Here is a 25850-nt window from a genome sequence, read left to right as displayed (position 1 = left end):
TTTTTCTCTCTTCCAGACATATGCTAATGGCCACTGTCAGACTAACAGTGTCTAATCCTTTCAGCCAGTGCACTGCTCTTACAGCCTTAATGTAATGATGTGGTAGAGAATATCCAGAAGTTAAACAGTGTACACACCACCTAATTGAACATGGTACAATAGTCTTAGGACATCAAACTGAGGAGTTTGCTGTTACGTGCATTCACTACTCTGTCAATATCTTCCTTTCTATGTAAACCTCTAGTCACAGAGCTGCAAGTCCAGCATGCTGAGTGCTTTGCAAAGACATACGGGCTGCTTTGCGACTATAAATTTGCTGTGCCAGAGATCTTTGAAAGACACTGTCTCTCCCACTGAGGTTGAAAGTCAGGCCCAAATACCGACTCTTGAGTCAGCTCTGCCCATACAAAGGCTGCACCAAACCTTTCATGGAAAAATATCTTTGTGAAGATTTGAAAAGATAAACATTCTTTCTTCAAGAAGAATGCCACTACCTTAACTTCATCTGTTCCAACGTTTTTGAAACTGGAAAAACTTCTGGGCCACCTTCTCCAGTGATTTTCTGCTCCTTCCTCCCCTCCCTCCCTTCCTCACTCCCAAGTTCCCTATGTTTTCAGAGGGTTGTCAGCTACCTCGTTTCTCCTACTTTCTATGTTTCCTACAAAAGAACTGTAAGACTCCTTCCTTCTCCTCAGTCATGAAAGATGGCTGGAGAGAATGGCAAGAGCGTTCCTGTCAGACCCACTCTGTGTGATTGGAGGTAATCACACTGTAGTCCTTTTTCTGCAGTAGTGTGGAGAGAAAAACTGCTGCTGACACAAATCTAGATGTAATTAGGGGACTGGCAAGTGTCCTGGTCTCTGCTACTTCATGTTGAACCCTGCTGACAACCCACTGTTGCTAAAACACATAGATAGCTGAGTACCATGGACTTTGCTGACAGCAGATATGAGAACAAGCTGCTGTTCTGATTTATTCTGTTTTTAGGATGCTCAGCTTACAGAGTGATAAAATATTTCAAACACTGCTATAAAACCAAGGATAATTTTGTGATGAAACTTTCCGAAAAAGCACACCAGAACATGAGCACAGGGGAAAGAAATAAAAAAGAAAAACCACCAATCCAACGAACTGGTTAATGATTGGATCTGTAAAAATAACCCTTACCATCTGTATTAGTGTTCCTGCAACTTCCTTCTGTAAAAAAAAAAACTCCAGCAACCTGGCACTGCATAAAACATATTGGCATCTTACACTATCATACTGGTTGAATGAATCCTACCTTAGTAACTTCAGTGCCAACTTCCTTGACAGTCTCCCAACACAATGACAATTCAAAATAATCAAAACCCCAATGAGAAGAGTAAATCCCACTGTTTTTCCCCATAATGCTGCAGCATGGTGTTTGAAGTCATTTACTCTAGCTTCCATCCTGAAAAAGACAATCCAAACCTATATAATAAATACAGGTAGGGAGAAAGTGCCAGCAAGCAATATACAAAAATCCACCTCACCTCTTCCATTTCAAATGAATCTGGAGGCCTGCAGTTTAGACCTGCCAATTTTTTGAGCATCTGGGCCAAAAGCAAATGGGGCTCTTTTCTTGGCCCGTCTTTGGCAGGTGCCTCACGTGGAGAAGAAAGGTGGAGCTGTTTTGTCACTAAACACGATGAAGCACAGGTTTTCCTTGGCAGAGCTGGCGGGCACTGGGATAGGGGATAAGCTGAGGAACCTTTGTCTCTACAGGTTTGCTCCTGGGACAGGCAGCGCAAGGTAACATGTGCAGAAAATCCTGCCTGGATTGGTTCCTTCTCAGCAATATCCACACAAAGGTGAGGCTGTTCTTCTGTGCCTGGCATGCTGACTTCCTCAGGTGCCAGCGAGCCCAAGTTCAGCAGTGTTGTCTGCTGAGAAGCCCTTCTCAGGAGCTGACCTATTCTTCTCCTCTTCGCTTGTGTGACCACAGATCTGCTCTTCACAGCATTCAAATGACTGGTCACATTCCCACCAGCTTCCTGTGCTTTGGTCTGCTGGGTGTTCACATCAGTCAGCAAAGATGAGAGGGCACTGGTGATGTGGTCAAGTACTTCCAGTTGTCGAAAACGTCCTTAAGTTTGTCATAATGAAGGGCAACACGGTTATAAAAACAAAAACAAAACAAATAATTGGCACCAGTGATTATTCAAACTTGTCACTGCTAAGAAACATACTAAGTATCTGATTAAAAATTGGCTGAATTTTTCAATCTGCTTCTGTTCAGACATATAGGTCTGAACTAAAGAGAACTGCTGCACAGTTCTTTGTGTCAGCCAAACACACAGTGTTGAGTTCACTGGGACAAGTACATCTGAATGCTGCTCTGCATGAATAAAAGTTACAGAATCCAGCCTGAAGTTCTCCAGCTGGCTGGACCAGACTTGGATGCCATATCTGAAGACTAATTAAAATTCATGAGAATCAGGTTATTATAAAATCTGATCATAAACATTTTCTGCTGGCTGTTGTCCAGGATAGCTGCAAAATGCATACGTACTGATAAATACGTATCGATAAAAATCGACCATACATGCTATGCCCTCATTTTCAGAGCATCACAACATACTTATCTCCCAGAAACTCACAGCTGACATTGTATATAGGTTACCTTTAAAAAAAAAAATAACAATTGCATCAAGCTTTTGTAATTTTTGCCATTTTTTTCCACAGAGTAACATAAAAAAAGAAATGAACTGTGTCTTCCCTAAGAGACCCTGGAGAATTCCTTCTCTGCAACACTATCAAGTTATTTATACAAGGAAATTCAACACATTTGTTTGAGTATTGTGTCTGCCTCCATCCCGAGGCAATGAATATGTCACCAGGACTTCTCCTTCCTTGAGAGATTCATTGAGGACAGTAGATGGCAAAACGCTCACATACTTGGCTGCCATTTCTGTTAGAGAGCAGCCAGATTTACTGCATGCAGGCTGTTGGTAATGCTGCTTCACCAATAATTAAACAAGGGGGTACTTACCACGGATCTGAGTCAGCCTTTTGCATCAAGGATCAATATCACAGTCTGCAATTCCTTAGAATAGCCTGTTTGAAAATTCCCCAGATACCACCTGGTTTTTAAATCCAGAGGAAGATGTTGCCATTGCTGCCACTTTTTAAGACATGGTTGAAAGGTTTTGCTTAAAGCTGTTATTTGACCTATGAGCACGGAGTGTTGGATAACGTGTTGGGTATTTTCCACGTGCCTAAGTTTGGGACATCGGGGTAAATCATTTTGTGCATCCACTGTGCTATGACATGCTCTCCATGTAAAGCTGTTTCAGCCTCAGTATTTTATCTGGCTCCCACTACATCAGGAGGCCCTAAAAATTACAACTGCTAATTTCCTTTGACTGACAGAGGCAGAGCAGTCCAGACATTCTGATTTGAACCAGAACCAAAACTGCTGCAGTTTGAAATAGTTTTCACATTTTTACATACTGCTTAACTTTGGTGAACTGTATCAAAGAGTTTGTGAAATCTGAAGTTACAAATCAAACGACCAAGAAATGACACAGGTACAAAAAAGTCATCTTGTTCATGTGCAATGTCATGAAGAAATTATGTCAAGGACAGCCTTGTTTTCTGGACTTTTTCTTTCCAGGGAAGCTGTTGCTTTGGTTTCTAGGGATGCTCCCCAAGGAGCCTGTCTCAAATAGGCAAGAATCTGATACAAACTCCCTGGTCTCTGAAGCCTGCTTCAAAATAGTCTAAATCTGTACCACAGGTGAGATCCTGAAGGACATAACTGCAGAATCATTTTCACTAGAAAGTTCAGATGCATCAGCAAATGGCCCTGCTGTAAATAAGATCAATGAATCTTCAACAGAATCTATACTTTTCATAGAAATTCTGATGACTTTACTATGATTTACCAGTTTAGAATTCAGGAGGAAACATCCACAGTTTTGTTACTCCTTCCCTAAATCTGGTACTACACAGGCCAACATGGTTATCTGCACAAACGACCCGCAAAGTCTTCAACAGGCTCAAAGAGGAATGAAGGAACACAGATGTTTCCATAGTCATTGAGAACTTTCAGTCAGTTTTTTTTTTTGTTTTTTTTTTTTTCCATAGCAAATGCAGAATTTGGAAAAATCAAAATGTTCAGAAAAAGAAAAAAAAAAAAAGATTTACCTGAAACTGATGTTCTTCTCATGAAAAAAATAAACGGAAATCTCTGCATTTTCCATTTTGTCACATGTTAAAGTGTTTTCCTACTTTAGGCTGCTTCTTCTTGAGCCTTGGCAATACTGTCGTTGCTAGAACTGAAGCAGTAGCTCAGAGAATGTATTTAGCAATTTGTATTACATTTCTTCTCTAGGGATGCTTTTACTGGCTAATACCTATCACCTGTGATGTGCACCTCTCCTTACCAGCTTAACTTCACTATAATGGTGGTGAGGCCCTGGCTAGGGAAGCTGTGGTGCCCCGTCCCATCAAGGCCAGGTTGGATGGAACCCTGGAAAGTCTGAGCTAGTGGGTGGCATCTCTGCCTTCATCAGGCAGAGGATGGTCTTTAAGGTCCCTCCCAAAACATTCTGAGATTCAATGAAATGGGTGAAAAATCCCTAGAAACAAGACAGAAAACCCTGAGTAAATTTAGATACAGCAGTAAGGAAAAGTTACACTAAAATGAGTGGGGTTTACTTTATTTTAGTTGTCAGATTGAAACACGTAAACATTTTTGAACTAGAATGCCCACAGACCTGAAGTTTTCATAGAATCATAGAATCACCAAGGTTGGAAAAGACCTAAAAGATCACCCAGTCCAACCGTTCACCTATTCCCAATAGCTCCCACTAAACCATGTCCCTCAACACAACATCCAGCCTTTCCTTGAACACCCCCAGGCTCGGTGATTCCACCACCTCCCTGTGCAGTCCATTCCAGTGCCTGACCACCCTTTCTGAAAAATAATACTTCCTCATGTCCAGCCTGAATCTCCCCTGCCGTAGCTTGAAAGCTTTTCAAAGAGTTTCTGGATCAATATACTCAAAAATATCTTTTTCTTTTTTTTTTTTTTTAACTTAACTTGATTCTCAATTGACTTTATTTCACCAGTTAGGTAATAAAATGTCTCTTCTAATGACGACAGTAAAATTTTCACCATCAGTGAATGGTGGGGATAAGTTCTTTCAGACCTGAGATAACCTACTGATGAATGACACTGTTGAAAATGCAGCTTATTCTTATGAACTGGACCATTTAAAAACTCCTTGACAGTGCTTAAGCATCAGCACCAAGCAAGGAGACAATTAACAAACAATTCTGTAACAACACACATGTATTTTAAAAAGCCAAATCAGCAATGGAGCAGCTCTAGAAAACTATCTGCATCACAGTAAGGGAAGAACCAAACAGAAAGAAGAGGATTGCATTAGGAAATGAAGGAAATAGGGAAATGGAGAAAGATCACTCTGGTATGGAAGTTTACTGGTTTTTCTTACCTCACTCTCCTTTTTTTTCCCTCCTTCACTCATACAGTTCCTACAATCCTTTTCCTCATCTTCCACTTTCTTGGACTAACACGTCATACTAAATCAATTAATTTTCTCTGCTATTTCAGGAGTAAGTAAACTGACAGCATTTCTCAGTCATTCACTAATTCAGATTAAACACTTTTCTTTTTTGGTGTATAGAGACAAACGAGAGCAATTTAGTGACAACAAACCAAACTAGGTGACAATATCTGAATTCATCCAGCACATCTTATATGTCTTTACGAACAGTGGCTTAATATGGGCTTGAAGTCTCTAAAGGCAGCATGCAGTCTGCATCATTTTGGTACTTTTATCTCAATATGAAATGGTCCTGTGACAGTAAAGCAGCTGGGGTACCCTACAAGGTTCATGGAAAGGTAAACACCATGGAGCATCTCTAGACCTGAACTATCTACTTAATTTACAGGGAAGAATCTTTTTCTCTATCATCTTCAGGAAGCTTTCTTCCAAAAGAAGAGCTGGATCACTAAATGCTTGCAAATTTAGGTGCAGTCTTACTGCTGAAGGCAGATAGACTAGATTCTAGAAGTAATCAATTTTCCAAATCTGTTAAACATGAGTTTTCCATTTCTCCTTCTTGCTGTACTTCACTACAAAATTTTTAGGCAAGGAAAGGATGGCAAGATTAGAAAACAGAGTTTGCAAGCAAATGTCTTGAAAGCCTGTTTGATGATATCCCTCATAATTTTGCACACTAAAACTGATTCATCCTTTTAGCAGTAAATATTCTCTTGGAATCTCAGTTATAGGAAGGTGCATGTGCTAGATTGCCTATGTGGTCCCATAGACCGCCTGACTTCTGATAGGTGTTTGAAACTGCGGCTCAATTATGACCCATGGGAGGTGCCTGACTCTCCATTCACTATGAAAATAGACTCTGTTGTGATTACGATCCTTGAGATGGTGCTTCAGCTAAATGCCTATAACTTGGTGCAGAGGTTATGAGGTTAATCACCACATGTAATGAAACACGTAGAGTCCGTGAAGAGAGAAGTATGAATCTCTGAAGGATGGATGTCACCTCACTTGCTTAAATGCCCAGGCACATACTTAGGAAGCCTACACAGATGGTGTGAAAATCCCCTCCCAACCTGTCAAAAGCAAGAAAATATGTTTTGATGGACATCACACCCATCAAAATAGAAATTGAGACCTTAGCTAACTTGACAGCAGCTCTCCCATACAGTGCAGCCATTAACCTGTTCTAAGAGTGCTCCCATCAAGGACTACTGCAAAGTCTGGTCCTTAATTCGCACCTTGGCTTATCACTGCTTACATTAGCTGTGCAAACTCCTTCCCTAGAAGCTCCTTCCTCTCATTCACTCTGAGCTCTCTACCTTCTTGGCACAATAGAAGGAAGGGATGCCATCCAGAGGGACCCAGACATGCTCAGAAAGTGGGCACACAAAAACATAGTGAGGTTTAACAAGGCCAAGCGCAAGGTGTCACACCTGAGTCAAGGCAAACCCAGATACAAGTATAGACTGAGACAAGAACTCATGGAGAGTTGCCTTACAGAGGACTTGTGAGTCCTGATGGCAGCAGTGTGTACTTGCAGCCTGGAAGGCCAAATGTATCGTGGGCTGCATCAAAAGAGAGGTGGTCAGCAGGGAGAGGGAGCTAATTGTGCCCTTGTGAGGCCTCATCTGCAGTACTACAGTTGGGCTTGTTTAGCTTGGAGGAGAGAAGGCTCTGGGGAGACTTCATCATGGTCTTTCAGTACTTGGAAGGGAGCGTATAAACAGGAGCAAGACTGACCTTTAACACAGTCTGATAGTGATAGGACAAGGGGGAATGGCATTAAACTAAAAGAGGGGAGATTTGGGTTAGATGTTAGAAAGAAATTTTTTACTCACAGGGTGGTGAGGTCCTAGGACATGCTGCACAGAGAGGCTGTGGGTGCCCCATCCCTAGAGGTGTTCAAGGCCAGGCTGGATGGGATCCTGGGCAATCTCAGATGGTGGGTGGCAAGCCTGCCCATGATAAGGCTGCTGGAACTAAAATGATCTTTAAGGTCCTTTCCGATCTAAGCCATTCTATGATTCTTCCTTGAGGTCTCTATCCTCCATCTACTCACACAGATTCTCTCTCTTTCCTCTGTTTTTCCCTCTCAGGAGTTACAGAGAGAAAGAGTGAGAGCTGAGAAACCTGTTTGATGTGTCAGTTTGCTGTAAATATTGAAATGTGTGCACAGGCCTTGCTATAAAAAGAGAGAGAAAGAGGGAAAAACACATTTTCCATGATGCTCTGACATTTCTTTTTCAATTCTTATTCCATCCATACCACTTCTTCAGCGTAATTCTAAACAGGAATGCATGGACTACACGAGAGATCCTGCTTCCTTGAGCATCTTAAATAAACAGAAGATTTCAAGAGCCATCTGGTTATCCTGTGCAGCAAACATGAGGGGAAATGATGTCAAAATTGGACTTTTCAGATGGGCGATATAGCAGAGAATTAACAATGCTATTTTAATGCTGATAGAACTTCAGGGTGAGGACCTTGTATTCATTTCTTAACTGCTAAACACACAAAATGGAACTAGGACCATCTACAGCAAATAAAAATCAAGCCTGTCTGCTTTAAATGGTGCAATCTTATTGCGCTTAAAATAAGATTCTCATCCATATTAGGGCATATTTGAACAACCAAACTGTTAGGTTATAGCTAGAGATTTGCGGGTTTGATGCATGAGCCCTAGCAGCCCTAGTGATGGGAGGCTGGGATCTTGTCAGCTGCTCTGCACATTTCCCTGTGAAAGGGGTCCTGCTCCCACAAAAGGGAAAAGGGAATGAGAATTCTTGATATCAACTAAATACATGTCCCTTTTTCTATACTTTCTCTAATAAGCCTCTTCTCCACCCGCTCAGTCCCCATGCTATTTATTTTACTTCTTCTAAAGAAGTAAAATAAATTCCTGGCTAAAATTCCTTCTCCACTTACCATACAGGTTTGGCAGCTCAATGTCCATCCGCTGCTTTTGAGCTTCCAAAAAGACTCGGATGTCAATACCTTTTGCCACAGAAGAACCACTGAGGAACCTCGGAGGGATTTTAGTGCAGACATCAGGTTCCTCTGTACCAAACCCCAAATCAAGGAGAATCTCCACTGGATCCTTTTCACACAGTGACAGCCATTCAGTGATGCTGTGGGGGAAACATCAGGATAATTTACACCATTATCTTGGTACCACTTTTCTCTTGCAATACTTATTTTTTTTTTGTTAAGTAATTCTCTTCTGTTCTCTACTCTTGCAGAGACTTAAACAAAGTGGTTATTGTCAGACACAATGCTAAGAGATTAGCAATGGTTTCTTCCTCCAGAGATATCTAGTGCTCTAGTATCTAGAGAGCTTAGCAAGAGAAACATTAATAAAAGCTGTATGTTTATGGCAGGCTCACTTTGTTCAAGACATGATACAGGTAAGATGCTGCAGCTGCCATAAGATCTTGAAGTCTTTTATCAAGCAAGGAATTCAAAGAACAATGAACTTTGAGGCAGGTTTTTGTGTTTATTTGTTTTTCTACTGTAAATGCATTTGAGAGCAGACACCAGTTATTAAAGAGGGCACTTTGACCACTTTAAAGTAAATAAGATGATTTCAATGAACTAGAACTTGGAACTGCATGTTCCAAAAAATTGTAACCCTATTTGTTGATCCCTAAATGGGTGAATTCCATGCATTCCCAGCCGGAAACACATGGAAGTGACTAACCTCTGTGGTCCACCAGTGTGAGAGCGGGAGCATCTGAGGCTGTTGCATCTTGACATAACTGGGCTTTCAGAAAATTCTTGCAGGGATCTGGTTGGAAAAAAACAATAAGGAAATGCATTCACTCGTGTGCTCCTCTGGGATATCATTATGATTTTTTCCTAGAGTAAACATTTGCATTTTGTCTTCGTTTATAATGATACATAATAGCAGTGCCTTAGAGTCGTCATGAGAGCGTGGCAATACGCTTGTTCTCAAGAACAGTATGTTACAGTAGGTGTGAGAATGTAGGTGTGAGGTACCAGTAAATGCTAATTATAAAGGTGGCAGAATGGCTCACTTTTGACAGATGGTGAATCTTTCGGGAACCTTTCAGGAGCACGGTTTCTTTAGCCACCTACTTTAAAAAGATGTAATTGCTCTGAACAAAGTTTTGGAGAGACAATGAGCTGCAGCAGTAGGAGTGGCATCTGAGAACAATGCTTTACTTAGCTTCTCATTGTGTTTGTAGCCAGTAGTCTGCAGAGAAATATCTGTTTTTTAGAGCCTGCTCACTGCAAAGGCATAACAATCTTTCTTAATAGGAACGATAACACACTTTTGCTAGACTCAAGCTTAATTTTACCTACATGTATCTATTAGGATAAGTAACAAATGTTCATTTTTCTCATTGCAAGTTGACCCTCAGCTCAAGTCTTAAACAGGCCACAAGCAATATGTAGGTTTCTGAACTAATGCTGTTGCTATCAATTTGAGAGGGGAAAAATGAAGAACAAAACAACCTTAACTAAAATTTCTCCTTTTATCAAAATGGAAAGTAAGGGGGGAAAAAAACCCTTAGATATCTACACTGTCTGACACCTACCTTCTGTAGCTTTGCACAGTCAATTGTACCATTTCTGGTACTGACAAAGAAACTGCAAATAAGAAAACATAAAAATATTTAATTCTCTTACCATTTCTGTCTGTCAAAACAGAAATGTGTCAAACTAGATTCAAGACGAGAAGACTAGCTGTACTGTATCTATGTTGCCCCAACAGAAAAGCCTCCTATTTATTTCCATGGATGCTACAACAGATACAAAGAGCACCATAATATCATTTTACAGAGCAAACTCTGAGTTACAAAACACTCTTTTTCAACATAGTCACCACCAATTAACTGTGCATTTTCTCCAGCCATGAACAAGAGCCTGCGTGCCATGCTTGTAAACATCTGCACCAGCAGAGGTGACCCAGTATCACTGTTGCCCCTTCTGAAATGCACCATCCACCATCTCACTGTTCTCCCATCCGGTATGGAGACTGTTTGGTCTCCATACACATTCAGCAAGCATCAGTGATTGTAAATGGGTGACAGTTTTTCATGCACTTCCACGTCAGATGCCATTCTGCCAGACTGCCCCTCTGCTGCCATCTGTCAGATGGCAACAACACGTAACAGAACACTGTTGGAAAGGTTCAACCTCTACTGCCTTACCACTGCCCACCTCTGGCATCATGGGCCAACATAATGAAATAGGAGGCATCATTATCAAAGCATCCTTCATATAAGGAAACAGCACAAGCTGCAAAGTTGCAGAACAATACCTGTGTGGGAAGCTGAACTCGCAGGACAAGTTAGTAATACATAAATGTAACAAAAATCCATAGGAGGAAAATAGATACCTTTACATTTTGTTAACCATTATCGGCACATTAAGCCCTTGTTCTTTACAGGTAGACACTCTCAAGTCTTTCCACTGGGGATACATATAAAGAAAATATAATGAAAATATTTTCCAATCCTGATTTTTGAGGGACAGAAAATAGAAAAAAAGCAGTTACATCGTTTTCATTTCGGCAAATGCTGATTCCATTATTTTGTGCATAACAGTTTTTAAGGTGTAATTAACTTAAACTGGTGACTATTGTACTGTGGATTTCAATGGATTTTGCATCATGTTCCTAAATGTGTTTGGAAGAAGCAAGATGACTGCAGGGCACTTACAACAGTTTCTGGCAAATATTTTTCAAACTTTTAACATCACCTACTGGATTCCACATGCACTACACTTACGAGCCACAAAGGGCACATTTCATCATTTCACTGACTTATATTGGGAATAAGTAAGTAGGATGCACACACACAGTGTTTGTAAGTCATCCTTTTCTCTCTCAGTGCTGAACCAATAAACTTTTTGATCCTTTTCAAGCTAGAGCAGCATTTGCCTAGGAGCAGCAGTCGATGTCCTCCTGCACAGCACGAGATGAAGATTTTTATCCAGTTTTTAAAGTTGTGTTTTCTATTTAACAAAATTCTGTCAATAAAGAAGAGAAAACATCCTCTCACATTCTCTACTGGATTATTTTTCCGCTTGTAAATTCTAACACAAATTCCTTCTGGCTTACTCAGCATGAGGATGGGAACATAAGGGTTACTGACATCCTGTAATTTGCTGTGGCAACATAAACCAGACTATCTAGCAGTAAGTTTAGCTTAGTTTGAAGAATCAGCTACTTGTTGCGTACCATTTGTAACTTATGTGCCAGAAGAAGCAGTAGATTCACTTTAAAATGCTTAAGAATGTCAAAAATACCATCCAGAAGTGTGTGTTCTTACATTTTTCCCTAGTGGCATGTAGGCACACTTCTCTGTAACAGAACATTATATCCCACAACTACAAACTCACTGCAGTTTTGATTTCCTTAATATCTTGTGTAGTTTGGGAATGAATGAACACAAGTGCTGCCAAACTGAAAATCTAGCAATGTGAAACACTGGCCAGGGTGTTAAGTAAATAATGTGATGATGAGAAATATGATGTATGAAGGAGGCATAAGAAATAACAGGTCACCAAAAAAGAAACAACAAAGGTTGAGAGTTGTGATCATACGGAAAGAATTTGTTAGGTTACCACATGCCAGGTAACAGAGAAGCTGTTTGTGGTTAAACTCTTACACGAGTCAGTCACTGGTTGGGGCACCTGAAATAAATTTATTTTGTAGGCTAAAATAAGCTAAACAACACTCTTGTGCAGTGGGTCAAGAATGTACAAATAGGGAGTTGGACAGGCTAAGCCATCCAACCTCTTAAGTGACAGTAAATGGCTCATGAACCCATTAGCCACTCTGCACTTTCATGGGTTGTCTCGCTCATGATTAGAGTCTCTGATGAGAAGACTCTCATGACAAGTTCCCTATTGGAGAGCTTGACGTTTTTAAATATTAGAGATTGTTTTTTCTATGTATAAGAGATCATGGCAATAGTAATGGAGAGGAAACGGTATTTACGTTTCCTGATCTGTGCAACTATTTTGTTCCTGTCACAAGAAACACTGAATCTCATTACTAAAGTGGAAGATACGTTGGGGGAAATAATGCCCTTTAGAAATCTGTCAGAAAACCTTATGAAAACAAACAAACAAACAAGAAAATGCTTTGTAAACCAACTGTGGTGCTAATTGGCACTCTGTTTACTGCACATCTAAGTATATCTTTGCTTATGAATAATATATTTTGCTAAGCTAAATGTAGCCTCTGACACTTGAGGGAAGATAAAACATTGTAACAGGAGAAAAGATTAAACCATATATCATCCAACTGCATTTCTTACTTGTGAGCCTGATAAACAAGAAGTGCAAATATGGAAGCACTGAAAATATTTGGGGCTCCAAAATGCACTACAAATGTGGAATTTTTTAGAAATACATCTTGAATATATCAGATGATTTTTTCTTATGTCCTCTTTCCTAAAAAAAGATGCTCTGAATTCACTACATTCAGCAGATCTAGAAAGTAGGTGAGAACAAGTGAGAAGTTCTGAGTTCAGGTCAGGCAAGCCTGAATGCATCTTGTCATAACTTCCAGAAATCTGTGCAAATCTGTCCTAGAAACTTCCACTCCCCCAGCAGAAGGAAATCAAATCATGCCAGAAGAGAAGGCAAAACTGAGACTTTTCTGCTGAAAATCTCATTTGAGAACCTTCTCATTACAAGTGCAAAAAGGAAAAAAGGGACAGCTTATCCATGAAAATCAGCTTCTCCAAGCAGAAACCTGTGGTGTTTGATATCTTGTAGTTAAGACATATGTGACAGAAATTACAAAAGACGTTATTTACATAACCTGCCTGCTCTTGGTCTTGTAGCTTATCTCCACTTGTAGCTAGACTCTAAGATAAAAATGATTTAAAAAGATAATAAATAAATGAACAAATAAATAGTTCCCCTGAAGTATGGCTGCTCTCCTGAGAACTGATGAGGTCTGGGAGGCAGTGTGATGGGTAAGCATTGCACAGGGCACTTGGAGCACACGTAACTGAATGAGGATGGCTGGTGGGAGAAACAGAGCCATAGGCCCATGTTTTCTGCTGCTTCTGAACACCACTTATTTGAACACCACTTACCTTCTCCCTAACATACAGACGTTGGCCTCTGCTGAGATTCAAATCTTGCATTTGTGCTTAAGGCAAACCCCATGAAATTCTAGCATTCTCCATGAGTCAAGTCTGTCACTTCTGAACATAAATTTTATTAAGAATCTAATTAAATCAACTTATCCAGGAGCAGGAGTGAGAGGAATGGACGCAGAAGGCTTTTCAGTGCACCAAATAAAATATAGCTGTATTATACCTCCTAGCTGATCCCTGTCTGCACGGTGACTTGGTCATCATTAATTACAATACCTATCCTGCAATCCAAACCTCACCACACCTCCAAACAATTCTTTTTTTTAAGCTTCTCCTCACCACCAAACAAACAGACTTGAGCTGCATTGGCGGTGAATGCATGGCATCACACTGAAGAGTTCATGGAGAATACTGGTCCTTCAGGGACAAAAAGTTGAAATAGCAAAATTTTGGAAACAAAGTACATGCATGTTTGACTATGTTCAAGATTAAACTGCATCTCTCTGTGATAGCTCATTGCCTCAGGTGTGTATAACCATGGTTTCTGCCATAAATTGTGCTTGTGTGGTAGGCTACATCTCACTAGAGGATGCGGCATCATGAAATTCCCATGATGTACCAGATAGTTTAATCAGAAAGCTATCCAGACACATGATGGAAAATGTTATCCCTGGCACTGTTCTCATGAGACAGTGGATCATAAGCAAGGCATGTCAGTTAATACTGAATATTTGTGTATTGATGTAGCTCAACAAAATAGAAAGCTCTTTCTTTCGTTGAAATCAGACAAAGCAAAATATTTTGTTCTGAATTTTCAGGGAGTCACAACTTTCCTAAAGGAAGTGTCAATATTGGAGACATCATATTTCCCATTGGAGAATTGAGGCAGCAAATAATTAAGGAGTAGCACAAGCAAAAATTACAAAGAACAAGAATTCAACTGAAGATGAGTATTTTCTTCTGTAGAGTCTTCTAAGTGTAAAAATGGAAGGAGAGCACTCAAATGAAGCATTACGGGATCAGCTTATAGCAATAAATCACCTCACTGAGTTGCATAACTTTTTGGTAACTCCAGAATATATCAAAAATATTGGGAGAAGGGGTTAGTGATTTCATTTGGTAATTTTCATTTTTTTTTCAATCCAATTCGGAAAGCAAAGAAAAATCTGGAATCATTCACTTGACTTTATTATCTGCCAGCCATCCATAATTTGGAAACATCTACCAGTCCCACTGCAAATGAAAAACTAGCTATTCTGATTCTGCATGAATGCATCCTGAGGCAGTTCCTGCCATAGCTTGAAAGGGGCAGAGAGCCTGCTCTTGTGCTGAGGGAGGATCGCTGCCTCCCTTTTACCGAACAGGGGACTGCAGCACAAGCAATTCACCTTATTTGCCCAAGGCCACGCAGGAAGCAGCAGAGCAAGCAATGGGTCCCAAGCGTCCTGCTGCTCAGTTCAGTTTTTCAACCCAAAGGTAAGTAAAGATGGCTCAGAAGTATTCAGCTCTGCTCTGAAAATACTACAAACAGGCTTCTTTCCCTTCAGGTTCAACCGAAGCCACGGAGATCACCAGCTCTCAGAGGCAGAACAGGAAGGGGCAATTGCTGATCAGCAGCAGGGCTCATGCACACAAAAGACAAACCAGGAGGCATTCTTGTCACACTATTGCTACCTGGATTCAGTGGTGCTATTCTGATTTGCAGTCAAAAGACACAGAAAGGCTGCAGCATCCATCAGGCCTTTGGACTCAAGTCTTCAGAGATTTAGTTTTGACATTTAGAATAAAGACTACATGGGTTTGCAGGGTCTCTGTTGTTTTTGTTGCTGTTGTTAACACTACAAAGCAAGAGTGTTATTTTAAGATTGCCAATCTTTGCCTAGCTGTGACACTGAAAGCTCATTTCTGGTGCACTGAAGTCCAAAATCTCCAGTAAACCAGTATGTTTTCTACCTATAAAACCTATATTTTATGTTCCCTTTATAGTCAATGCAAAGAGTAGGACACTTGTACAGCAATCCTCCTACTGCAGCTGCTCTTTGGAGGTGCTTTTCTTCATGGACCAAAGCAGCAGCCTGGCCCTAGTCTAAACACAGGGCTTTGAGTTAGCTAGTGAGACAATCCCTGGTGTGATGTACTTTAACAAGCTGCACGTTAACCCAAATACAAGTAAGGACAGTAGAACAAACATGAAATGCTGGGGGAGATAAATCAAATTTTGCAAAATACACCAATTTGTTCTAGTGAAGAGAAACAAGGCAAACCACAACCTCTAGTATCATACCAAGAATCAATTTAAGTATACCTGATGCTTTTAAGTCTTTGAAACAGATTCTGAGTTGCAATTAGCAAGTTGCCATTGCATAACAGAGTTGATACAATCACTGATTTATTTTTTTGTTGTTATTTTTCAGGAGACCTGGAGGCTAATGAAGACTAATAAAAAGTCTTAATAAAGCATTGAAAGAAGGTTAACAGAGGATGGGATATACAGCATCAGCTGTGCTCAGCAGTCCTTTGGCCCTGTGGCAGAGAAAGTCTAGAGTCCATCCCACTCATAGTGTCCCAGATTCCTTTCCGTTGGTGCATTGCAGCTAAACCAGTGAGGAAAAACTGAGCTTCAGGAAGGAGAACAGGGAGAACAGAGCAGGAAATCTTGTACCCTGACAGCTGATGACAGCTGGTCCTGTTCTGTATCTTTGGTCAAAGATAACAAATCATTCCCCCCAGAGAGAGACAGCTGCTGTTATTCAGAGCAAAGGTAAATAGGTAAAAATATTCAAATTGAGCAAAGGAAGATTTTTTTATTTCTCCTGGATCAGACAAGCCTTATGCAGACAAGCCTCTCCATCACCCAAGTCAACTATGTTAAGAGGAAGCCTTGCCCTGCCTCAGGAAATGGTTCAGAGAAGTCATCATATACCCTGTACCCCCGTACCAAATCAGTACCTGCAGAAGGAAAAAATGAAATTCCCTCAATATCTTTTGGGCACCTCAGGCTCCTCCACAGGAAATGGAGCTTCCCACCTGCCAGAGAGGCTGCCAGGGAAATGCCAGGACAGCAGAAGGATTGCACAGAAAAGACAGTACTGCTTTTGTAGACTAAAGGGGAAATAATGAAGCAGAAGAACCATTTATTTATGTTAGTATGCCTCACAGAAGAGGAGATGCAGCAACACACCTTCCCAGGGCTAGAAGTCAAAGTTTAGAGCTAGTTTAATTGAAATTAGTTCATTTCCCAGCTGAGTAATCCATTGGCCTGATTCTCCATTGCCTGATGACTTGCACAGCCATTTACAGCAGGACACAACGAGAGTAAGATGCTACAATGGGATTCAACTGTAAATGACACAACATGAGAGACAATAAAGAGTTTGGCCCCAGATGTGGGAAGTACAGAGGTAACTTCCATTACATTTAATTAGTGTTATCACCATTAATTTCCTGTGCATAGACAGAAGAAGACATCCTTTTGATTTCAAATTAATTAACACATAATGATTAATCTGATAGGGTACATCTTTTCAGACAAGAGTGTCCTCTTGATCACAGTTTGGGTGCCAGTACCACTCATCATCTGTGTGTTTTAATTTCTAACTGCTCTCCAGAAGCAAATTTAGCTCTGCAAATCTGTCGATGGAATGAATGACTGGCTGGTTTCCATGTCCTGTGTGTTTTGTTCATTTGATAACACACTGAGAACATCTTGGAAATCTTTTTTTTCCCCCCCTTTTTCCCCTCCTCTACAAGGAGATTTCAAGGTAGAAACTGAGGAATCTGCATCAGCGAGCAATTTATATCAGCTCTTAACCACAGAACTATGAAATAAAAAGCTTCTAAAAATTGAAAAACACATAAACAGTTTATGGCAGGTTCCCAGACAGATTTGTCTCACTTCGGTTGCCAGAATTTAACAGAACCATTCTCCTTGCCACCAGCCATGGTAAAGTGTGTTTGTTTCACTGAAACAGGATCTTGAACTTCATCAGCTTCACACCATATTCCTCACACTGTATGACATGTACTGGATAGTGCTATTAATATTTCTTTTTCCTTTTCCACTTGCTGAGTGACTACTCATACTATTTTAATATTTATCCACTTTCTTAGATGGTTATGAATGCAAACAGATCCATATGCAGGTGCATCAATTCTTGAGTAGAGAGCCAATGGTTAACTTTAATATTGACAAATAGGCAACTAAACATGTAGTTACAGGGACATGAATTGAGAGGAAGCAGAAAATCTCAAATACTTTAGTTAAGAATGTCTTTAAGTGTCCAAGACATTCCATGTCTGTTCAGAAAATTATTCGAGCATACTTACAAGCTTTTTGGGCTTGACAGCTTAACAGTAAGTAAGCTTTTGAAAATGAACAGAAAAATAAAGAAGGTTTTTTCCACATCTAGGATGTGAAGTGTCTTATTATTGTCTTATTATTATGATGTCAATAATAGTGTATTATTGATTATATGAATTAATATTTACAGTTTCCTTTCAAGGCAAGGCAGGGCAAGACAATGCTGGGCAAGGCAAGTCAAGGCAAGGCAAGGCAAACAACAGAGCATTTTTACTACTGTCCCAATCTTTTATATGATATAGATGTGTTTGGCAATCAGGCTCAGCTATACTTTTTATGGCAGCTCTACCAAGAAGAAAAATAAAGCTTATGTTATCTATCTGCCCATCTTTGCTTCAGTAAACAAGAAGAGAGATGAGGTTGTTGCAGTGCTCTCAGGCAGGAACAGGATAACTTCTGATCTGTAGTATTACTACTTTCAGTTGCCATTTTTGGGGACAAATCACTGCTTGAAGACTGAAGGCTCTCGTCTTCCCTATGTTTTACTCAGAAATAAATGAAGATGACAAAAGTATTTTCAGTGTCATACTTGAGCCCTGACCTTGGGCAGCTAAATGAAGTTGAGGTCCCCTTTTCTCTGCCCATTAACCCGTGAGCTATTAACTGCAGCAAAATCCTAGTTGGTGCAGGAAGACAGTCATTTGTTTTATCTCTTCAACATGCCTGTCATTTGCATTGAAAGCAAGGAAGGACACACTGGTATTCAAAGTACCCCTGGAACACCCATGTGAGAACTCATAGGTAAAATACCCTTAAATGAATTGACTCCAGAGAATTAATCTTTTTTGAAAGTGCACCAGCTAGGGAAAGCTGTAATAACACTTCAAGCCCCCTCCTATGTTGGTAAATACAAATTTGGGTACATTTCTGTCTCTGTGAAGCTTTTGATAAAATTCCTGCTCAGAGGCCACAACTTAAACTTGCTCTGCTCCTTTCAAAGTAGAAGTGCTGGTGCTGGTTTGAGACTATCAGTGTTGCTCATCGTGAATACCTGCACTGGATGTCGATTTTATCATCATGTTGCATTTTAATCACAATGTAAGCTCACTCTTGATTGAGACAAAAAACAACAGATAATGCTAAATAACAATAGCCAGAATTATTTCTGCTTAAAACAATGTAGAACTGAAGAGGGAGCGAGCTGTATTTTGAGCCTCCCAGCTACATAAGGGAAAGTACATAAAATCAGTGCACAGGTTGTCACAGGCAAGGCAGCAAAACAACAATAACAGTGAAAGCAGTAACAATAGCAACAATTTTGCAGTACACTCAGCTTGAATCTGGTCCCTTTGCTAAAAATGTTTCCTGGCTGGTCAAAAGAGACAGTCTGTGAGGCTTTGAAAATATCAAAGCCCTTTACATCAAGCTCTTTTAACTGGAATTTAAACCAGCAAATAAAATATAAATGTATTTCTCCCACATATCTGACAGATCAGAAGAGGGGAAAAAGAGACTTTAAATTTTTTAACGGGTATAACAACAACAAAAAAACTGATAAGCTCCAACCTGTATGGCTTGATCCAGCTGTTAGTATTATGGAATAGTTGCAGGCTGGTGCTTCTGTGTCTCTGCTCTGCCACGAACCCAAGGTCTGAAAAACCGAGGACACAAATTGGTGCTCTTGGCTTGGCTTTCCACCTCCTTTATGTACTTATTTATTTATTTTAAGATACTAGGAAGGGCAAAGGGAGGCTGATTGCCAAGAAAGCGGTGTTTAAGTTGACAGTTTGGATAGATGACTGTTTGCTTAGCCTCTGGGCAAAGGGAAAGCAGAAATCAGGACTAGTCTAGTTTTTTAGCAACAGGAATTCTAGAAAATGACAGGATGGGAAAGCAAGGGTAGAAGAGCAAGGACAGTGATAACTGAAATAAAGGGGAAAAAAAAAAAGCCAGAAGTTGTTTTGATTGCTTCCATTTCCAAGAAATATATTGCTGTCCCTTTAACTCTCTATGCCTCATTGGCACGTGTGCCAAGGGAAGGATTGCACTTTACTAAGGAAGTAATGCAAACTTGTCTTCATTTGGTTACCATGGATATGGTACTATGTGAGACAAAGCCTTCCATTTGCATTGCAAACAACCAGGCATGATGAAGGACACCGAATTTGATATTCTGACCACAGAATGTCTCTGGTTCTTCCACGTGAGTGATCACAAGGAAAACAACCACAGCTTTGGGCCTGTGCTTGATGCCATGAAAACAAGGGTAGGGGATGCTGCTTTTCAGATCAGGATGAAGCAGAATCACACACACCTACAGAATGAATGGTGTTTCTTGTGCTACCTAGCATGAAATAGCTAACAGATAGGTGTGGCAATCAGTTGGCTTTCCAGCTTTTTCCCACGGGAAATGAGAGATGAATCACTAAGTGATTTTCGCAAATACTGGAATGAAATAGAAACTGGTTAGGTCACCCAACTGCTGGGCTTTTATACAACAATTTTGATCTAACTGAGAGTCCTCTTCATTCTGCAGAAGTACTACATGAAGTACCTTAATTTTATACAAAATCCAGTTACATGAGCAAGATGAACAGTCCCCTGAACAGACCTAGTGGGAACCAGTGCAGCACAGTTAATAGCAGAAAGGGAAATTGTCTCATTTCCCTAAAACAAATTGCAGATGATTGTTTGTCTATTAGATTGCTAGATCGTCAGTAATTCTTTTTTATTGCTTTAAGCTCTGGCAGATATATAGTCACACATCATTTTTATTTCAACTGACATGGAATACAAACAGTATGACCCTGTTTTTATGGATAGAAATGGCCAAATTGCCACTGGTCTATGTAAAAGAAAACACAACTGGATCCCAAATAATGAGCCCACATCCATGAATTGAGGGTTTTCTCTCCAAAGGATCTTAACATGGATTAACTGGAACAGTAGATCAGATGCTTGGCAAAAACACTGTTTCCTCCGTTAGCACTGGAAAGGACATCCAAGCATATCTCTGATGAGACGTGGGCAGCTATATCATCTCAGGATAATCTTCTGGACTCCCCAGCTTCAGAGAGTGGCCAACGGCCACCAGCAGCACGCAAGCAGCTTTCCTGTGACATGGAAGGTACGGACAGATCTCTGTCTGGCCTTATGCCATCATTCTGCATGGGTGCTGGGGACTAATTAGGGCCACCAAGCCTTTAGTTGTTCACCAGTGGGTCCACTAAACAACAGCTTTGCACCAATACAATTAGCTCCTGCTTTTGGTGCTCCTGCCTGGTGTTCCGCTGCCACACCTCAGCATGCTGCTGAAACTCAGGTACCACAATAGCTCAGCAATGTGCATCCCTGAGAATGCTTCCAGGGGCACACAGAAGCACTGCCAGACCATCTTCACCTACCCTGAGAATTATTTCAGGCATTCCTAGAAGCCCTAATGCTACCTTAACCACAAAGGCACAGTCTGCCCTCTGGGGAATGTGCTGCTGGGGAGGCTAATTTTAAATGCAGAAATAATTCCTCATTCCTACGGTGCCTCTGTGAGCACCATTAGATTTGATATGCATGTGCTTCAGTTTTTTCTCAACCTTTCAGACCACACCACAAGGAATTAAAGTCCGAACCCTCCTCCCTCTGCACCAGACCATGAAGTAGGTCAAGGAGGGAGAGGAAAGAGGGTGGGATTTCAAATAGCAGCAAGTACCTGGAGTGGCAGCTCATTCTGCAGCTCACCAATGCTGCCCACTCCTCAACCTCTCCCTAACCTGGTGCAGAGCTGGGAGAACACACTGCCCTGCCCCATGGGCTGGTCTCAGTACTCTTCCAGAGGCACCCTGCACCAGCAAGAGGGAAGATGTGGAAAACCATGGCACAACTTGTCACATCGGAATAAAACACGTGCAAGCCCTGACCATATGTAGGCCTCATTGAAAATGTCATATTTCATTTGCTTTTAGTCCCAACTTCTTGCCCTCCAGGCTCCTTTCCTTCCTCTGCAACAAAAAGGATTATGAAACAATTTTCTTGGCTTGGATGCACTGGCTAGCAAAAAATGCTGCAAGGCAGGCTGGATGGCAAATCTCTTGAATGACATAAGCACTCAGAGTGAGTAAGCCTGTAAAGCACTGTTTTCTTTAATGTCTGAAAATACGTTTGGGCTCAGCCCCCTGATCAATAGATAATTCTCTGTGTGTGCAGTTCACCTAGTTTATTTTATGAAAAAACAAACCCATGTTGTTGTTTTAATTCCACTAATCTTGCATAACCACCACATGTTGGTGGGATGGGAAGAGTGATGCTCCCTTCCTCCTCACATCAGCATGACTGCAAATTCTATGTAGAAATGGGGAATATATAAATTGTAGATATCTTTCTATTTTCACTGGTTTCAAGGGAGTTGCAGACAAATATCCCAGAAGAGTTAAATGACCTGCTATTTTTTTTTTCAGCACTGTTATAGCCAGAAATAACTTGACTCTTAAGGACAAGGCTAAATTTGTAGGAGTTGAATTTAGAACAGTGTTCTTTCTTTCTCTCTTTTATTATTATTTTATTTTATTTTTTCTTGATAAAACTAGGATCTTTAAGCCATAAAGGATATACCACTAGCTAACTGCACTGGCCATTGCAGTGTCATTCTTACTAGGCTCTTTTCAAAAAACAGCATCAGTGCAAACTCATTTTGCATTCACTGGTATTTAAAACAATACAGTTCAAGCCAGGATCTGGTTCTCACCAGCTTTTTGTATCTTTCCTCCACTCTTACACATGAGCTCAGATTTACTTATTTGATTAACACTGTTCAAAAAGCCTGTACTGATGATACGATGAGTATGTATTTCACTAGAGTCTTAGTAGCATTCTACCATGACAGACACTGATTCTGCTTGGTTGCAGCTACTCATACCCAATTCTGCCACACTTGATATTGAGACAGCTTTGGATAGCATTGGGTTAGTCCACCAGCTGCCTCCCTGATCTCAGTGGGAAGCCAGAACTTTGTACACACCAGCAGAGGAGAAAAGAAATCAGATGAGGCCAATCTCTTCACTTGGATGCAAGCAGGACATCTCAGGCTAGAGACACCACATGTTCACAGAAATTGCTCTGATGAACGTTTAAGCATATTCTCTTTCTCTTCAGGACAAGTTTCAACTGGTTTTACTTTCGTATGCAAGTGGACATGCTTTGCTCAAAATTACTCCTAATTTATCTAAGAGCTACTTTGGGTTCACATGTGAGCCTGCTAAAACAAACAAACAAAAAAAACCCACCAACCTGCACACTGAGAACTTGATTTGGGTTTTGTTCACAGCAGATGCTGCTAGCCATTAGGAACATTGATATTCCCTATCTGTGACCTGACACAGGACACATTGAGGGCCAGTGTTTGCTTTCCTGCGTTGATAAAAGTATGCCATGGACAGGCAGGCATGGGACTGTTAAATATATGTAAGCTGTTGTAGGCCAGATTTGTTGTCCTTTATGCAAACAGGCATGGCATTTAAACAATTGCTAATCCTACCTCAATGTTTGAGAAAACAAACTGTGTAGTCAATAAGTCCATAACTTATTCTGACTTTATACAGACCAGTAAAACTATATGGCTCAATATCTTGGATACCAATATAATTAAACGTTGTATATTTAATTACTTAATGACACAAGCTTCAATCTTCAGCTACTGGCAATGGCAGCATCCCACAAAGGTGGGCTAGTCCACTGCAAGACAAAATTATGCCTCCCTCTCTATTAGATGCATTTGCACACAGTTGAATAACAGAAAACGAATTTTGTCTTCCAAAAATGCTTCCATTGGCATCACCCTTTTGCCAGCAGAGCTTAACTGGTGGAAGCTTTCATTACAAACACCGCTTTAAAAAAGAATGAAGGAAAGTAAACAGGGCTTACCTGTGCCAGTATGGATACTGCACGCTCTAACACCCACTCGGAAGCCAGAAAACAGTTAGGTGAGGCTCTGCAGCAAGCTCTCCCATATCAGGTCAACCGCTCTGACAATCCATTGCAGTCTTCCTTATTGCTAATAGAGAGAGGGCAAACATTTGCGTAACCTGAGCTGATATTTTCATAATCCCCACCCACTCACACCAAAAAGAAACCTGTTTTTCAAAATACACTTTACTCCGTGCCACATAAGTGTTTTCAAGAATAGACATGCTCAGGAAAATTTGCATCGCTGCTTTTTTTCTTAAAGCTATGATGCAGGACATTGACACGGCACAGATTTTAGGGCCAAAGAGATGTGCTGTGTGCACTGCTGCCCAGCCAATGCCACAGGCAAACATGGCTGCACACAGGGCTGTATGCAAACATAAAACCTCTGGGAAATCTTTCGGTGTGGGGTTGACATACCCTGGGAGGAGGTCCCTGAAGCATCTAAAGTGGAGCTGCTGTAGTGTGGCTAGACTACAGCATCTCCCATTAAGGTGCTGGTATCCCTGGAAGCCAGCCTGCCCTGTGGAATTGTCAGTCAATTGCCAGGGGATGGTGGCAGCCATAGGGTTCATCAGAGCAATAAAAATTCCTGGTGCCATCACGACTCTTGGAAATGGCAGGGTGCTCTCGAACATCAATCCCAAGAACAAACAAGACTTTTAAAACAAACAGGCAAGCTAGCAAAAACAAACTCAGCACTTGAAAACTAATGAAAATAACAACACGGCCAAAGCTTACAAAGCTGCTCTCATCAGACTTGAATAAAAGTAAACAAACAGCATGACGACCCACAAATCCAACCTTGAAAAGCCACTTTCAGCAGCACAGTGTGACCAAACATGCAACTGCTATAGGCTATGCCATTTCAGCTGGGACAGATTTGAAAGTGCAAGGCCACTTTGCATGCTGCCAGAACATCAGAGATGTGAATACTGAGCATACCACCATATGGGCAGGTCTTATTTCCTCAGCCAATGACTTCCACTAAATACTTGGAAAGCATAATCTGACTTTGTCTCTACACTGCAGGCCCTGTAAAATAAGGATTCTATTAACCTGACACGTATATACCAATGTATTGAGGCACGCATACCACTTTATTCATTAATATTGTATATTCTCTAGAGTTATCTTCAGTCAGTCCTCAACAGGGCTGAAACATGTCAGTAAACTCATGCGGCAAACTCAGAAGGCAGCACTTGTGAGTCAAAAGGTGCCATCAAACAGCCGTTCAATCAGAAATCTTGACCAGAAAAGTCTTCATAATTTCTCCTTCCACATAGGGCGGAAGTTCAACGTTCATATTGATTGGGATCTATGAAACACACAGATCATGACAGTACAGTCAAGTAGGTTAATCAAACCAATACTAAGACTAGAAAAAACAAGACCAAAGGAAAATCTAATAATCCAACCTGGCGCTCTGCAAGAGCTCCTGGAGAGGAGTTAGAAACCATGCAGGAATGCAAATAAATAGCACCTTGGAGGCTACAGTATAATTAATTCAGTGCAAAAATGGAAGAAATCTTACCCTCACAAAATAATTATACTCTTCTTAGTGAAATCCCAGTCTTTTTAAGAGGAAAATTATTGCCAGTCTGGATTAGTAATTTATCTGCACCTATTTTACCTTTATTTTCTGAATATTCCATGCACCGCTGTACAAAACAGAGAACAAATTAAAGAGGCTGATAGCAATAAGCCAGTGTTACTTTTTTTCCTCCAGAGCTTTTTAATTAAGTCATACACTGTATCCTAATGTTTTTGCCACAGAGAAGATGTAGCATTTTATCATTACCATGAGAATAATTTAGTGAATATACTAAAAATTCCTTCTGTGATGGTTTTTCAAAGGACTCAGAAACTGGTTTTCAAAGACAATCTTCTGTATGTACCCCGATGAGTCAAATGGCATTTGTCAATTTTCTCTGTAGAAACCAAAAAGACAAAAACATC

General features: G+C 40.6%; 1 protein-coding gene across 1 annotated transcript in view; it reads right to left on the bottom strand.

Annotated features, from left to right (window-relative positions):
- LOC122189353 (protein ITPRID1-like) overlaps positions 1-23942 on the bottom strand; it is a 40494-nt gene extending 16552 nt beyond the window's left edge. The window contains exons 1-6 of the mRNA XM_042888491.1: positions 23850-23942; positions 19503-19587; positions 10115-10166; positions 9253-9339; positions 8481-8683; positions 1515-2107 (exon numbers count right to left, since the gene is read on the bottom strand). Of these exons, the coding sequence (XP_042744425.1) occupies positions 1515-2107; positions 8481-8683; positions 9253-9339; positions 10115-10146 (915 nt within the window). The 5' untranslated portion in view covers positions 10147-10166; positions 19503-19587; positions 23850-23942. The remainder of the gene's footprint in view (positions 1-1514; positions 2108-8480; positions 8684-9252; positions 9340-10114; positions 10167-19502; positions 19588-23849) is intronic.
- Between the last annotated feature and the right edge of the window lie 1908 nt (positions 23943-25850).

Source organism: Lagopus leucura, unplaced genomic scaffold, assembly GCF_019238085.1.
Source record: "Lagopus leucura isolate 7727_CA_CO unplaced genomic scaffold, USGS_WTPT01 Super-Scaffold_100157, whole genome shotgun sequence".
Taxonomy (NCBI): Eukaryota; Metazoa; Chordata; class Aves; order Galliformes; family Phasianidae; genus Lagopus; species Lagopus leucura.
Note: the sequence above shows the minus strand (reverse complement) of the source record. Positions and strands in the feature narration are given on the sequence as shown.